This window comes from Phycodurus eques, chromosome 10, assembly GCF_024500275.1.
Source record: "Phycodurus eques isolate BA_2022a chromosome 10, UOR_Pequ_1.1, whole genome shotgun sequence".
Taxonomy (NCBI): Eukaryota; Metazoa; Chordata; class Actinopteri; order Syngnathiformes; family Syngnathidae; genus Phycodurus; species Phycodurus eques.
Window position 1 is genome coordinate 24,704,471 of NC_084534.1, and position 13,830 is coordinate 24,718,300.

At 43.6% G+C, this 13,830-nt stretch overlaps 1 protein-coding gene across 3 annotated transcripts in view; it reads right to left on the bottom strand.

The window, feature by feature from the left end:
• lrig2 (leucine-rich repeats and immunoglobulin-like domains 2) overlaps nt 1–13,559 on the bottom strand; it is a 14,286-nt gene extending 727 nt beyond the window's left edge. The window contains exons 1-18 of one of the 3 annotated variants that reach the window (XM_061688160.1): nt 12,936–13,559; nt 12,033–12,107; nt 11,680–11,814; nt 11,434–11,577; nt 10,750–10,893; nt 10,488–10,631; nt 10,182–10,325; nt 8,285–8,365; nt 8,070–8,141; nt 7,887–7,955; nt 7,629–7,792; nt 7,146–7,457; nt 5,626–5,907; nt 3,983–4,423; nt 3,740–3,892; nt 2,777–2,917; nt 2,040–2,285; nt 1–1,488 (exon numbers count right to left, since the gene is read on the bottom strand). The exon at nt 1–1,488 is cut by the window's left edge and continues 727 nt beyond it. In XM_061688160.1, coding sequence (XP_061544144.1) covers nt 1,322–1,488; nt 2,040–2,285; nt 2,777–2,917; nt 3,740–3,892; nt 3,983–4,423; nt 5,626–5,907; nt 7,146–7,457; nt 7,629–7,792; nt 7,887–7,955; nt 8,070–8,141; nt 8,285–8,365; nt 10,182–10,325; nt 10,488–10,631; nt 10,750–10,893; nt 11,434–11,577; nt 11,680–11,814; nt 12,033–12,107; nt 12,936–13,123 — 3,102 coding nt within the window. In that variant the 5' untranslated portion in view covers nt 13,124–13,559 and the 3' untranslated portion in view covers nt 1–1,321. Of the gene's footprint in view, nt 1,489–2,039; nt 2,286–2,776; nt 2,918–3,739; nt 3,893–3,982; nt 4,424–5,625; nt 5,908–7,145; nt 7,458–7,628; nt 7,793–7,886; nt 7,956–8,069; nt 8,142–8,284; nt 8,366–10,181; nt 10,326–10,487; nt 10,632–10,749; nt 10,894–11,433; nt 11,578–11,679; nt 11,815–12,032; nt 12,108–12,848 lie in introns of all 3 variants that reach the window. The other 2 variants (XM_061688162.1, XM_061688161.1) reach the window with 2 other exon arrangements.
• Nucleotides 13,560–13,830: the final 271 nt, after the last annotated feature.

A 13,830-nucleotide genomic window follows, 5' to 3' on the forward strand; every position in this document is an offset into this window, starting at 1 on the left:
TTTCGGGAAAACAATTGTCAGCATTTTTTATATCATTAACCTAAAATTACCAGTCAGTTTTAACTTTTTTTTCTTATTATTATTTAATCTTTATTTATCCACTTATGGCAATTTAAAACACTCATTCTAATTTACTGCCACAATATCAATAATAAAAATGCCAATGTGCTTGCTAATGGCACTTTTTTTTTTGTTTCCCTGTTTAAATGTGACTTAGGCAACTATGCTATGAGGCGAAAGACTTGTAAGACAGTTGAGCAATGTCAAAACGTTACTTAAAGCATTTGACGTTCCACAACAGCATATACGATACAATATCAACCACAATCTGTAGTTTACTTTTTCTTTGGATTGCTTGTTGATTTTGTTGTGACGAGAAATTTTTTTGAGGATGAAATCCGACTTAAGAAAATACGAACAAATTATTATTATATACTAGGTATACCATATGGCTCAGTAAACACCTTGTTCCCTCTCCATTACAGGAGAGTAGGTTTAGATAATTTTTCTTATGACACTAGTGGTTATGTTCTCTTCACACGCGCATGACGGGAATGTTACTTAAAACCTTGCCTGTATGGTTAAACGGTTTTGAACTTTAAGGGTTCCACTGCATTTCTCACCAGAAACATTCTCGGTAAAATGACGAGTACCAAATATTTTTTTAGACAGGAGACAAAGTGTAAAACGTCAGCTAATAGACTACTAGCCTGTACATAACATACGTGGTATAAAACAATACATTCTACACTCTTTTTTTCACAGTGCCAACACCTTTTCTCTGCAGGAGGATCATGGGTTCAGTAATAATAAAATATCACCGTTAAATTAAGTGCCTGTGAGCGGTGAAGGGAAAACGGGTCAGTGCGTGTCGCCTCAATGGAGGTGACACTGTAATAAAAAAACATGATTGTCACACACGCGCACCCAAAAAAAAAAAAAAAGTCCTCCCGCTCCATAAACTGCTTATAAAAGGAAGGCTGGATGATTGCGTAAGGATGAGGATATATTCATACCTAAAGGAATACACACCGCATTGTGGCATCACTGTCTCTGCGCAGTCTTCAGTTCGCGACCTCTCGCTGCTTGTTGAGTGGTTGGCGATATCTCGAGGGTGCTCCCGTCATGGCACACACAAAAACAAACAAACAAAAAAGTTCCTCCAAAGCTTACATTCACGGCGTCTGCGGGAGTGACGGGAAGGAGGTCGCTTTAGTTCAGTGAGAGGCGAGCCATGCGTAAACACTCCAAGAGAGAATCTTTGGCAGAGTGCTGAAGGAGGTAGTGGGTGCAGGATGGGCTCAGGCAGGGAGGGCATGTTCTATGTGGGTACTGGATGCTTCTGAGGATTAGTCCTTTTGGGGTGTAGTCTGTGCTTCTGCGTGCTGGCCGCCGTATCCCCCGCCGGATGAAGTGTCCTGTGAGTGGCGGCGCCCGCTTGGGGCTTTGAGTTTAGCCTTTCGCCCCACACGGAGTTGCTGAGCAAGTCTGCAGACGGCCCAGAGAGGATGTAAAAGAAGTGTCAACAGTTCAATTGTATTTGATTTGGGGTATTTGTTTGCTTGCTTATTACAATTTATTTCTACACGGCGTAATGGTTGAGTAAATTTTTGTCCATTTGCCAAATTGATCACTGCAAAGCTTGCAGGCAGAGATTTGGCATCAGTTCTTTTTTTGCAATTGAATTATTCAGCTTGGTGATGAATTTTGGCCTTCAAAGGGGGGAAATTGTGCTGAGGGATTACAGAAATTGCCACTCATGTAATTTTAAGAGGGAAAAAAAATCATCACTATATGAGGATATATATTGTTAACAGGATATACAATTACCTATATCGAGATAAAAACTTGTCCATATTGCATAGCTCCACACAGTTTGTATTTTTCATCAGATTTTTGTTTTTATGACCAAGAAGTTTTTTTTCATACAACTATTTATTGAAATCCAAATTTAACAGCGCATTCATTACTTTGCCGCGGTTGGAACGCAACTCCGCTGAGGACCCCCTTATAGCTGGCGTTTAGAGTCCAGGTCTTACCGGTCGCACAGTCTTCCATTGAAGTGCGGCTGCTCGGTCTCTCCGAGTCCTGTTTGTCAATGAAGCGCCCCGGGGCGGTTTCCTCTCTCCGAGTGCGCTCACCGAAGTTCTCCTTAAAACCCGGCAGGTCTTTGTCCGCTGCGTCGTCCTCGGCCAGGTAGGCGTAAGGGCAGTAGTCCCGCGTGCGAGAGTAGATGTTGGCGTTGTCGTAGCAGTCGGAGCAGATGACCAACGGGCCTACGGCGCCTTATGATACAAGACACACAAAGTTTACATGCAGGGTTCACTCAAGCAACTGCTGTAGTGCAACTAAAGATAGCACAGATTATGTTGTGTCATTCTTTATCCTCCTAGTATTGGACTTTTTTTTTTTTTTTTTTTTAAATTGACCAGTCCCCAAAAATCTTTGCCAGCCTTAAAGCTCTATATCGTTAGTCCCTGCTTTCTATCAATTACACATGAGATGTGCACTTTTTTGGGGGGGTCTGATGTATGAAGGTGTTCCTTGCTTCCATGGTTCAACTTCCAACTGCATTATTGAGTTGTGCTAGCTCAACCATGAGAAATTCTCTTTGGTGCAGTTTCCGGATACACTTGAAATCACGTTATTAGACCCCCCCCCCCCCCACTGTTTGTAACTGTACTGACTTATAATATTCACAAAGAAGCTCAAGACGGAATGCAAATGGATCATAAAAGCGAAGAAAAAGAGAAAGACACCCATATGACAAACAGACCTGAGGGGGCTCCAGCTAGTCCGTCACGAGCCTCCCCGGGCTGAAAGCCGCTACGGCCCGTGAACAGAGGGCCCACCCGGCAGTGAAGCCGTCCGTTACCTTCCGTTTCCACCTCGCTGCCTATGTCTCCGTAGCACACGCCTAGGACGCACACGGGACAGTGAGTCGAGAACCGTCAGCGGGAACATTTTACAATAGACTGCTTGACGTTGACATTTTTCTCAGTTACAAGCAATGCAGATAGACAGTTTCATATTCACTTAATATCTTCATCGTTTAGTTCTAATGTGAGAATCTATTAAGACTGCAGCTATCTATTTTTAGAATAACATTTTACCGATTATCCCATCGGTTAATGGAGCTACTGGACAAAAATTGATTTGTCATTATTAAAACACCATCCAATGTACATGAGAGATGCAGATATTTTTGTCCACTTGGGGTCACCGTCCTCACAATGTACTGTAGTATGTGCGATTTTGAGTGTGTAGGTGGGGCCTGGTGAGTTACATGGGTGTCAGCGAATAAAAGTGTAGCACTGGCAAATAGTTGCGGAACCCCGCACACTGTGCGACTGTTCAGTCGGGTTTGGCTGCGTCGCTCGGTGTGCGGCCGCAGTGTCTATCTTTGACCAGCTGCGGGGACATTACGTTTTAACTAGCGGTGATAGACTATATGAAATTATATAACATTGAATGTTGCCTTGTGTTAGCGATTGTACACATTGTACTTTATCTTCCTTGTTGAGGGTGAACTGATCCCAAACTTTGGACATTCCTTGACTTTTATGGACTCTTTGGATTAACCGTTGCAGCCCTAGTGGGGTCTCACTATTTTTTTGATTATGATGTTAAAGAATAAAAAATAAAAATCAGTGTACCCAACTTTACCTAGAGATGAACTAATATGAAGCTTTACGAACACAGCAGGAAGTGTGTGTGCTGTTAAAAAGGGATGGCTCACTGTCTGTGCCCTTGTGCACGTAGCCGTTGGAGAGCGGCGGCATGAGTTGCTGGTGGCTGCCCGCCTCAGAGTTGCTGTAGCCTTCCGGAGGTTCTGACAAAGTCCCCTGAGAAGAGAGGTAGCTGGGGATGTCCGGCGGTAAATTCATTTCATCTGAGGAAAGAAAATGGCATAGTTTAATGTGAAATGATTCACAAGGTGTCAGTTATCATTTTATGGGGGGGGGTACTACCGTTTGCTAACCTGTGTTGCTGATGCTGTAGTCTTCACTCTTCCTGCGCATGTGATAGATGACAATGACCCACACCAGTGAGGTCCCGACCACGCAGCACACCACCACGATCACCACGATGCCCACGGTGGTCCAGCCGTCCTGGTCGTACCCTGCGCCGCTGTCGCAGTTGGGCGATGGCGAAACGCCCAGGTAGATGTGGCCGCGCTCGGTTCCCAGCGTGTTGGACATGATGCAGGTATACTTCCCGGCGTCACTGGGGCCGGCGTCGACTATAATCAGGAGCTGGTTGGCGGCGGCGAAGAAGTGGCGCTCCGTGAGTACCAGGGGCCCGTCGTCTTTGGTCCAGTTCAAGCGTGGGGCGGGGCTGCCTCCAGCTATGCACTGAAGCACAGCAGTTTCACCTCTCGCAACGGTTCTGTCCTCCAGGGGCCGCATAAACGAAGGAGTTTCTGCAATAGGAGAGGATGTCGTTGCTTAATGCTGGGATTCCAACCAATTAGTGTGTCCAATTTCAATTAATTGGTCTGAATATTATGACTATTTAGTTACTACAAATATGCATCTTTGAGAGCGACATATAGTGATACAGCGGGGAGAAGGGAAAAAAAATTAAAAGCACTAAACGCTGTCAAAGTACATGGTAAAAGGTACAAGTGTATTGTATAGCTGTGTTCAATTAAACGGGCCCAAATTTCACACTGAGTAAGTAAATTTGCTTTTGTCAGTCTGCAAATCTGCAAATAGACACCTCCCTTTTGTCTCTCCAAGCGGGAGGACACTGTATATTCCTTTTGTGACATTTATGTTCTGTGGTGTGCTGCTTCAATTAGTATTTATTCATCCTTTTTTGTCATTGAATGTTTATTGTACATCAAGCGGACCCATTGGGGACAGTTTTCGATCATCATTTTTATCTTCATTGGACAATATTGCCGCATGATGATTGCAGAATGTTGGCGCTTGACTGCAATGGTACGACCGAGGGGCGCTTGTTTTCGTTCAGTGGAAAATGTCGGCGCTGTTGGACTGTTTTCAACGCTACGGCTGGCGGAGCCGCAACGCGAAAAGTGCCAACGTGGAGCCGAGCCGTGATGTGTTGGCAATGTGGAGCCGAATACGTCCTGGAGGAGATGGATGATGGAGAGGGAATGTAATCGCGACATCGATGACGCTAGCGCCCTGAAACTGGTCAATGGAGATTTCAATCTTGCTCCTCTCTTATTTCTAACAGCTTCAAACAATATAGGCAACAGGGGTAATAAAACCCTTCACTTCCTGTATGCAAAGTGCCAATGTGACTGAAACTATAGTGTATTTTGAAAGGAGAAAAAAAAATTCTGTTATTCTGTTATGAATTATTATTTTATGTACAACGCTTTGGTAAAGCTGCGGTTGTTGTGAAAGCGCTAAATAAATAAAGATTAGTTGAGTAGTGTAAAGTGCTTTGGCTCAATGAAGGTTGGGAAACACTGAAATGAAGGTCAGGCAGGTGGTCTGTGCAGCTCTTTTGAGGCTATAGACTATATAAAAGCGCAGAGCATCATTGAGCCTTCTCTACAGTTGTATCACGTCAACCTTTGTGTAAGCATCAACATGAGTAAAATGGATGGCGAATTCAAGCGCAGGATTTAAGTAGTTATCCATGACTCACCCAGGACTGTCAGCGTGGCGTTAGTAGACAAGCTGCCCGCCGCGTTCTGCGCCGTGCAGCTGTAAACGCCCATGTCCTCAGTCTTCACATTGGCAATGAAGAAGATGTCGTCGTCCGGCATTACGTGCATCCTGCGCTCACGGGCAGCCGGGAAGTCGGTTCCGCCGTCCTTTTGCCAAGCGATCTGTGGCAAGGGGTGGCCTTCGGCGGCACACTCTAGCCTGGCCATGGTGCCTGTCCGGATGGTGAGATCCATGGGGGTCTTGAGGAAGGACGGCAGCTCTGTGGAGAGAAGAGAGACACATTAGAATCAAGTTATGATGGCATTCCTGCTGCCAAATCTAGGGCTGAAACGATTAATTGAATAATTCTATCTAGATTACAAATAATAATTAAAAAAAAAAAGTCAAAGAAAAACCTCAAAGCATTGCAGTGATAATTTTTCCACATGGACTAATGTTAACGTAGACTCACGCACCGGCTTTGTTGTAGGCGTGAGGCGGAGAGTCAGGAGGAAAGAGTGCGTAAAAAAGAATGTCCAAAGTTTTCAGAAAGTACACATTTAAAAAATAATAATTAGAATTGTACCACAAGAGCACAACGACAATCGCCAACACAAGGTATCGATGATAGCTAATTTACAGTAATATAGCCTAGCACCATTAGTTAGAACCTATTACAATAGGTGCTAACCTGAGCTCACAACAGCCAATGGTAGGTACACTCTCATTCGCTGACTCCCATGTCACTCACCAGGCTAGGCCCCAGCTTTTGAAGCCACACACAGCCAAAGTCATAGACATAGTGTGAAGATGGCGACCAAGTGAACAACAATAGTACCTGTACATCACATGGACATTCTGTTGTTTAATCATGCACAATTAAGTTCCATATGATTAATCGATGGAATAATTGGTAGAATAACCGATTCTAAAAATCTTCGATAACTGTAGCCCGAGCCTAGTCTGAACAATACGGAAGGGGCCTCGGTTTATGATGGTCACGACATACAAAGTGTCGGGTTTACAGATGACGTAATGAACTAGCTTGCGCAGCGACGAAGGAATACGTCAACAAACGGCTTAACAGTTGGATTAATTCAATTTATGGGATTTTCTATGGAATCAAATCAACCAGCAACACTGAATGGATTGTGTTCCACGGTACATCTAGGATCCATTGGAATAATAAAAGCATTGGAAAGAGCTAAATTTTAATGTTATATTGACTATTACACATGGTCCTCAGGAGTTCCGCTCCTACAACAGTGATGTAATGAGTTTGTTGAAACATGCTGCATTCTATCACTAACTTAACAGCAATCAACAGAGTAAGTATTTGCCTGGAAAACACATCTCGTCATAAGTATAAAATAATCCAATAAAAAAATGGGAAGTGCAGCGTTAACGGAGCGTACCTTCAGATATGCAAATTAGTTCATAGCGCTGTTTGTAACCTTGAAATACAAATGATACAAACATCTGACACGTTTCAAAATCATTTATGGCAAACACGCTCACCGTTAACAGTAAGCTTGGCCCTGTTGGAGTAGTTGGCACCAAAGTGGTTAGACACCACGCACTGGTAGCGGCCCTCGTCAGTGAAGTTGACGTTGAGGAGGTGCAGCACGGTGGTGTAGATCAGCTCACCCTCCTGGTAACGGGCATAATTTTGCACCACGGCGTCGTAAAGCACTTCACCGTCCTTCCGCCATGCCGTGCTCATGGGCGAGTCGCTGCTGCTCGACGCCACACAGGTCAGGGTCACGTTGTTGCTGCGCAGCGCCACTGATGTTTCGGGATGAGTGGTGATCTGAGGCTTGGGGAAGTCATCTGTCAGGTTGAAAGAATTCCATGAATTATTGGTAAATTACATTGGCATTCTTTGCGCGGTGTGTACGCACTTTTCGATGCTTTCCCCTATTTTTCTCCATAGGGCTACAACTATAAATCGAATAACTCATAATTCGTTGACATAAACAAGTGGACAAAATCAACACTCACCACAAACAAAGTCTTCGGGGCTGACGGAAAGGACATCATGACCGAGCAGGACGGCCGGGTGGGCGCAGAAGGCAGACACGGAATGAAGGAAGTGGCTGTTAGTGAGCCAGGGTCTGAGCCACTGCATGTGGCAGTCGCACAGCAGGCTGCTTGTATTGAGGATGCTAGAAGGGAATAAGAAACATGAGATTGCGAGAAAAATGAATTCAATGGCCGAGAGAAGCATTTATTTTTTCTATTTTTTTTTAAATTACTTACAACACTTTGAGCTTTGTATGCAGCAATGCCTCAGGGTCTATCGACATGATGTCATTCCTATCGAGGTCCCTGTTAAAAGAAAAAAGGCAAAAATGTGGATTACAAGCAAGTCTGCTAATTTTTTTTGTTGTTGTCAAAAACAACAGTGAATAGAAGAAGCAAGTGTTCCAATATTTCACTCACAGGTGCTCCAACTCATCCAGACCCTCGAAGGCTTTCTTTGTGATTGACTTGATTTTGTTCTGCTGTAAGATCCTGAAAACAAAATGTTTGATGGTGAATTAGTTGCTCGACAACTTCTGTCACACGCAGCTTTTTTTTTTCTTTAGACCGAGCGATGCAAAAAGCAGACGTCTACATAAACACAAATAGATTGGCAAGTATTTCAGTGTGCTCACAGTGTGTTCAGCTTTTTCATTCCATCAAACACACAGATGGAGTCTTCAATGGCCCAAGAAATTTCATTATTGTGGATGTCGCTGCCAAAACAAAGAGTCACATATGTTAGAAACACACTCACACGTTTGCGCACGTGTAAACAGTGAGTTAAGCTTGTCGAAGTGTTGAGGCACATTTTCAAAAGTCAACTTCTAGGAGACCTTAAGTGGTCAGTCCTTGTTATATCAGGAAGGTGCTATGCCAAGAGTGGAACATCCACTCCTACATTTGATTGTTTATAAAACATAAAAGGCTGTGTTAAATAATTTACATCACAAGGGAGTCTTAAAACACATGATGGAATACAAGCTAACTTGCTTTTCCTACCGTGGAATCAAAACAAATAAAAAGAAAGTCCAAGCTGTGAAATTATAAATTGAAAGATTGTGTCCTCCTACAACCTGATCACACACTTCCACAGTGGGCCACTGTTCCAATGAGTGGGGAATGAACTGGCCCCCCGTTTGGCAAAAAGGACACTCCACGGGCCCACGGACATGCCGGATGCCTTGCGGGACCGAGCTCCTTTTGTCTGTCCCCCCCTCACGCTTGGCCACCTCTGAAAGAACTCCTGCACTCTCCCGATTCCACTCTCACATGAAAGCACCCACGCTGGTGTGTCAAGCTGTCGCAGCTGACCTCCTTCTCAAGCCGCGAATAACTGAGTTCACAATATCCCCTCATTCCCTTGCGGATGGATCAATGACGCACTTTACATAATTTGTCCGCGGTGGCCCAGCTCGCAGCAAAGACCCGGGGGGTCAGGCTTTATAAAATGCGGCAAACTGGAGCGTATATGGGAACCTATTCCGATATTGTGCATGGGCAGGGACAAACATGATTGCAGCAGTTACATTACTTCACAGGATGCTGTGCGATATCAGATGGCACACACTAGAAAGCTCACAATATTGCTGACTATCACAATCTTGATGCAATATTGAAAAACAAAAAGCCACTCCAAAGGTCCTCTGGGAGACTAACAACAAGATGGAAGCGTTGGTGGGGGGGACAATGCCGATGACAAGAAAAAATGAGGGGAAAGGATTCTATAAAATAACATGTTGGTTGGGTGCTCTTGAACTAAGAATGGATTTACACTGCAATTTGTATAAAAATCTGGTATGTACTGGATATATCTGCCAATGTGAGTGCAGCATAAATGCACATCAGATATAACCCGTCAATGCAAGCTTGACGTCATCAAAATATACTGATTGGTGACATATACATACACACCAACAATTTCCCCACACGACATTTAAAAATATCCCCTGTAAAGCTAAACTACACCGAATGATATGATGATGATATGTGCTCAGTCATTGTAAATGTAGCCATATCGAATGTGTCACTTGACATGTAAGTGGAAATGGACAAATACAAAAAAAATCCGATATAGGCCTTAAATCAGAATTGGCCACTTGGACCTACAGCTCCAGTGTAAATCCAGCCTAAACAGATGACAATGAGGATGTAAAAGCAACACAGACTATATTAGTGGGTGCAGACCTGAAATTGTGAACATTTCTACTGTTATCCTCACTTGACTACAGAGGAATCTACAAGAGCTACACATTAAAGAGTGAGGCAAACAAACCTGCCATGTTCCTTCGGAATGCACAGAGACCAAAATTGAGTCATAATACAGCATTAGTCATGGAAATAACATTATCTTTATGGAGGAGGAGGAAGAAGGGGGGGGGGGCATGTTTCATTCTCACAAGTCCATCAGTGATGGCAGTGTGAAAAGTTTCTGGTGACTCAACAAGTTCAACATGTGGATGAATCCTGACTGGTTCAGACTCCAATTACAGAACCAAACAGGTCATTTTTATTTCATGAGGTAAGACTTACAGCGTGCGCAGATTGGCCAGGCTACTGAACACCCGCTCTCCCACGTGGCTGATAGAGTTCTCGCCAAGGTTCAGGCTCTGCAGGAGACCTAATCCCACAAAAGCAGTCTCCTCCAGTCTGGTCAGATGATTGAAGGACAGGTCTCTGCACAAAACAAAAAGTGCATATATGTTGAAGGATATGCTGTATTAGACAGCAGTGGTCTGCTGTTAAATGTGCTCCAGACACAGAGGATTCAAAAAAAATTATAATAATGAAAATTATTTTCAAAAGTGGTTACTCCAGATGTCAAGAAAGCACACTCACAGCTCCTCCAGCTTTTGGCAAAACTCCCAAGCATCTGGTCGGATTATGCCCACGGCGTTCTGGCTCACTCGCAAGATACGCAGCATGCGCAGGCCATACAGCCAACCTTTGTTCACCTCCGTTAGGTTATTGTGCTCCAGCTCTCTGAAACATAAAATGATGTTAAACAATCCCTGTCGTTTATGCCAAACAATTGAAGATACAAGAAGCAACCAGTTGATTGTAGTTTTTTTACTGGAGGATTACTATACAAGTCACTCACAGATCTTCCATGCTGATGAGTCCAAAAAAGGCTCCATCCATAAGCTTGGTGATGCCATTTCGTTGCAACTTCAGCGACCGCAGCGAGTCCATCCCTTTGAACGTCAGGCTGTCCACGATCTTGATCTTGTTACGCTTCATTTCGCTGACGGGTAGTGACAGAGATACAGTCAATTCAGTCAGATAAAGAGTAGAAACATATACAGAATTTGAACGGATGTCCTGATAACATTTTTCTTTTCTTTGCACCAGAGTCCAAGACACTTAATTTGGATTATCGGCCGATAACGAGTCCCAATACAATACCTTGTCCATTAATATGAAAAAAAAACTAAGGGCACCCAAATTGTCATTGTGTGAAATAAAACTAAGCTATTGCTGTTACATTTGACAATATTTTGGTACCACAGGATTATTTTGTTGCTTTATGACTTTTAAATGTATATATTTTTCTCCTTATGCAGAGAAGCTGAAAACTACGTGATTAGCCCTGATTTCCGATAACTCGATGTAATCTGGACAACTCTTAATAATTTGGCATCCATGTGTCAATTAATCTCTGGTGCTTTGTCTATTTCAAACAATTAACACCTGGCATAAATTCCCAGTACTTCTGTCACTTTAAAAAGGAATATAATTTGTGTTTTTCCGAGTGACTCATATTTTTACATCCAATGATACTTACAGAAACTGCAGACTGGGAAGCTTGAAGACTTTGGATGGCAGCACGGTCAACCTGTTCCTGTTGAGCTTCAACACCAGCAGAGAGCTGGAGATGTTGTCAAAGCAGCCTGGCTCCAGGATGCTGATCTTGTTATTACTTAAATTCCTGCAAGATTCCAAAACTAATTTAACAAAACTTACGAAAGATTCTGCTTTTCTACCAAATTAAACCAATTGAATTTTTGCATGCGTAAACTTGGAGATTTACAGATATTTTAGCTCCATGGAGGGGAAACTTCCCGCCCTGAGCTCAGAAAGGGAGTTGGACGTCAGGTCCAGCGTCTCCAGGGACTCGTACGGCAGCAGCTGATGCATCAAGAGCTCCGAGATGCGGTTGTGTATTCTAAATCATGCAAGACATAAGGATGTGTGAGTCAAGATGGAAAATTGACTGATTATTTATTCATGTAAGTGTATTGAGAAAATAAATGACTCAGATAATTATCTACGGGTGCCTTTTTGCATCAATATTAGTAATATTACAACTTGAATTAACATCAAAATGGTTTAGGTTTAATGTACCACATAGAGTAAGTACCGATAAGGTGATTTAATACTTACAATGATAGGGATGTGATGTTGGCAGAGGCTTCTCCAAGGAAGGGGAGAGCACTTAGTTCATTGTGGTTCATTGAGCTGAAATGAAATTAGACATTACATCTACATCAGTCCTTGTCAAAATTCTTAAACCAAGTACCATCGACAAAAATACTTGGCTGCCTCCAAGTGCCACCACAATGACCCAACATTAAAACACAGCAGCGCAGGTTTTATTCCTAAAAAGTTGATTTAATATTATTGGAAGCCACTGTAACATTACACTTAGGGGGGGGGGGGGGACCACTGCACTCATATGTAGTAACATAAAATAGAAGGAATATGTATTGCACATAAAAAGTTCAATAATAATTGTAGCTCATTCAATTGTTTGAAAACGAGCAGTCCTAATAGATTATTTAGAACTATTACGCTACTATTGTACGTCCCACTTTGCAGTAATTAAACAAATATTACTGCAGCACAGCGAGACAATATTCATTCAATTCGATTTCAATTGTTAATCCCTCCTCAATGCTGCTCTTTGTTTGAAATTTGTTGGGTGCTCTTCATTACAATACGAGTGGATGAGGGTTAATATTGCTCCTGTGCCAATTTGATTTCCCTCACGAGATGAATTAAGTATCTAACTAGCATCCAGCATCCAACTAACCTCTCTCTCTCTCTCGCTCGACACTGTTAAACAAAAGTAACCACTGTAGTGGAACCACCTCTCTACCATCACACATTAGTCCAAAGTTAGAAACCAGCAAGGTTGTTAACTTCCTTCCTCTCGTTTTCAAAGCAAAATCACACACAATGAAAGGGTATTTTTCATACCAAAAAGATGCTAAACAAGGATGAGAGTTGTGATGCTATCCTCGGAGCAACTTTAGCTCATCAAGGATAACTTGGGTAACGGCTTACACTTGGCTTATCCCCTCCGGTAGGTCCGAGGGAGCCGTCGAGAGTCGTCTCCTGTTGCAGTCCAGAACTCGGAGCTCGTCCGGACCCGCGGAGCAGGAGCAAGGAGCCGAACACGACTCCAGGCCCCAGGCACTCGCAGTGAGAAGCACGAAGGCGAAAGCAGAGGGAATGGGCCAGCCTTCCGCCATTTTAAATTGTCTTCCCGCAGGAGTAGCTCCGACGGAGCTACGTGGCTAACTCGCTTCGAACGTTCCCACTTTCACTCTTCGGCTGTCGCCGCAACTGGAGGTCAGTCAAGCAGAAGCACGATTTGAAGAAATGCTGACACTATCCCGGCTCCGAACACAGCTACTAAGCGGAGTTACGGCCCAGTTTGAGCGGAGCATCTTGGCGCAGATTCCCCCTTGTCTTCGCCTTCCCAGTGCCTGTAATTCCTTCCGCTCCAACCTGGACACACGGCCCACGTACGCCACTTTCACCAGCGCCGCGATGAGTTCCGCCCCATGTACGCTTTCGGTTAGAGCGAACCCAATTACAAGATGGAAAATGTTCACCCAGGTTGGGGAAAAAGATTAGGAGTCATTTCAGCGTCTCTGCATGTCTTGGATCGAACAACAAAAGCACCCGTTGTTGATGTCATGGGATAATTCTCGGTCCCTCCCCTTTTTAGCGAGACGTGGACAATTCTATTGGCCGTAGCGCAAGTTTGTCAAACTAGTACGCAAATGTGATTGGCTCGCACAACTATACGGTATTTTGCAGTCGAATACAATTTGCACGGTATGGAAATTATATTGGAACAAAATGACATTTCATACTTTCGAAATTAACATGAAACGTTGTGCCTTCTACTGTCCCTTTTTCTAGAGTAGAATAGAACTTTACTGTCACTAAC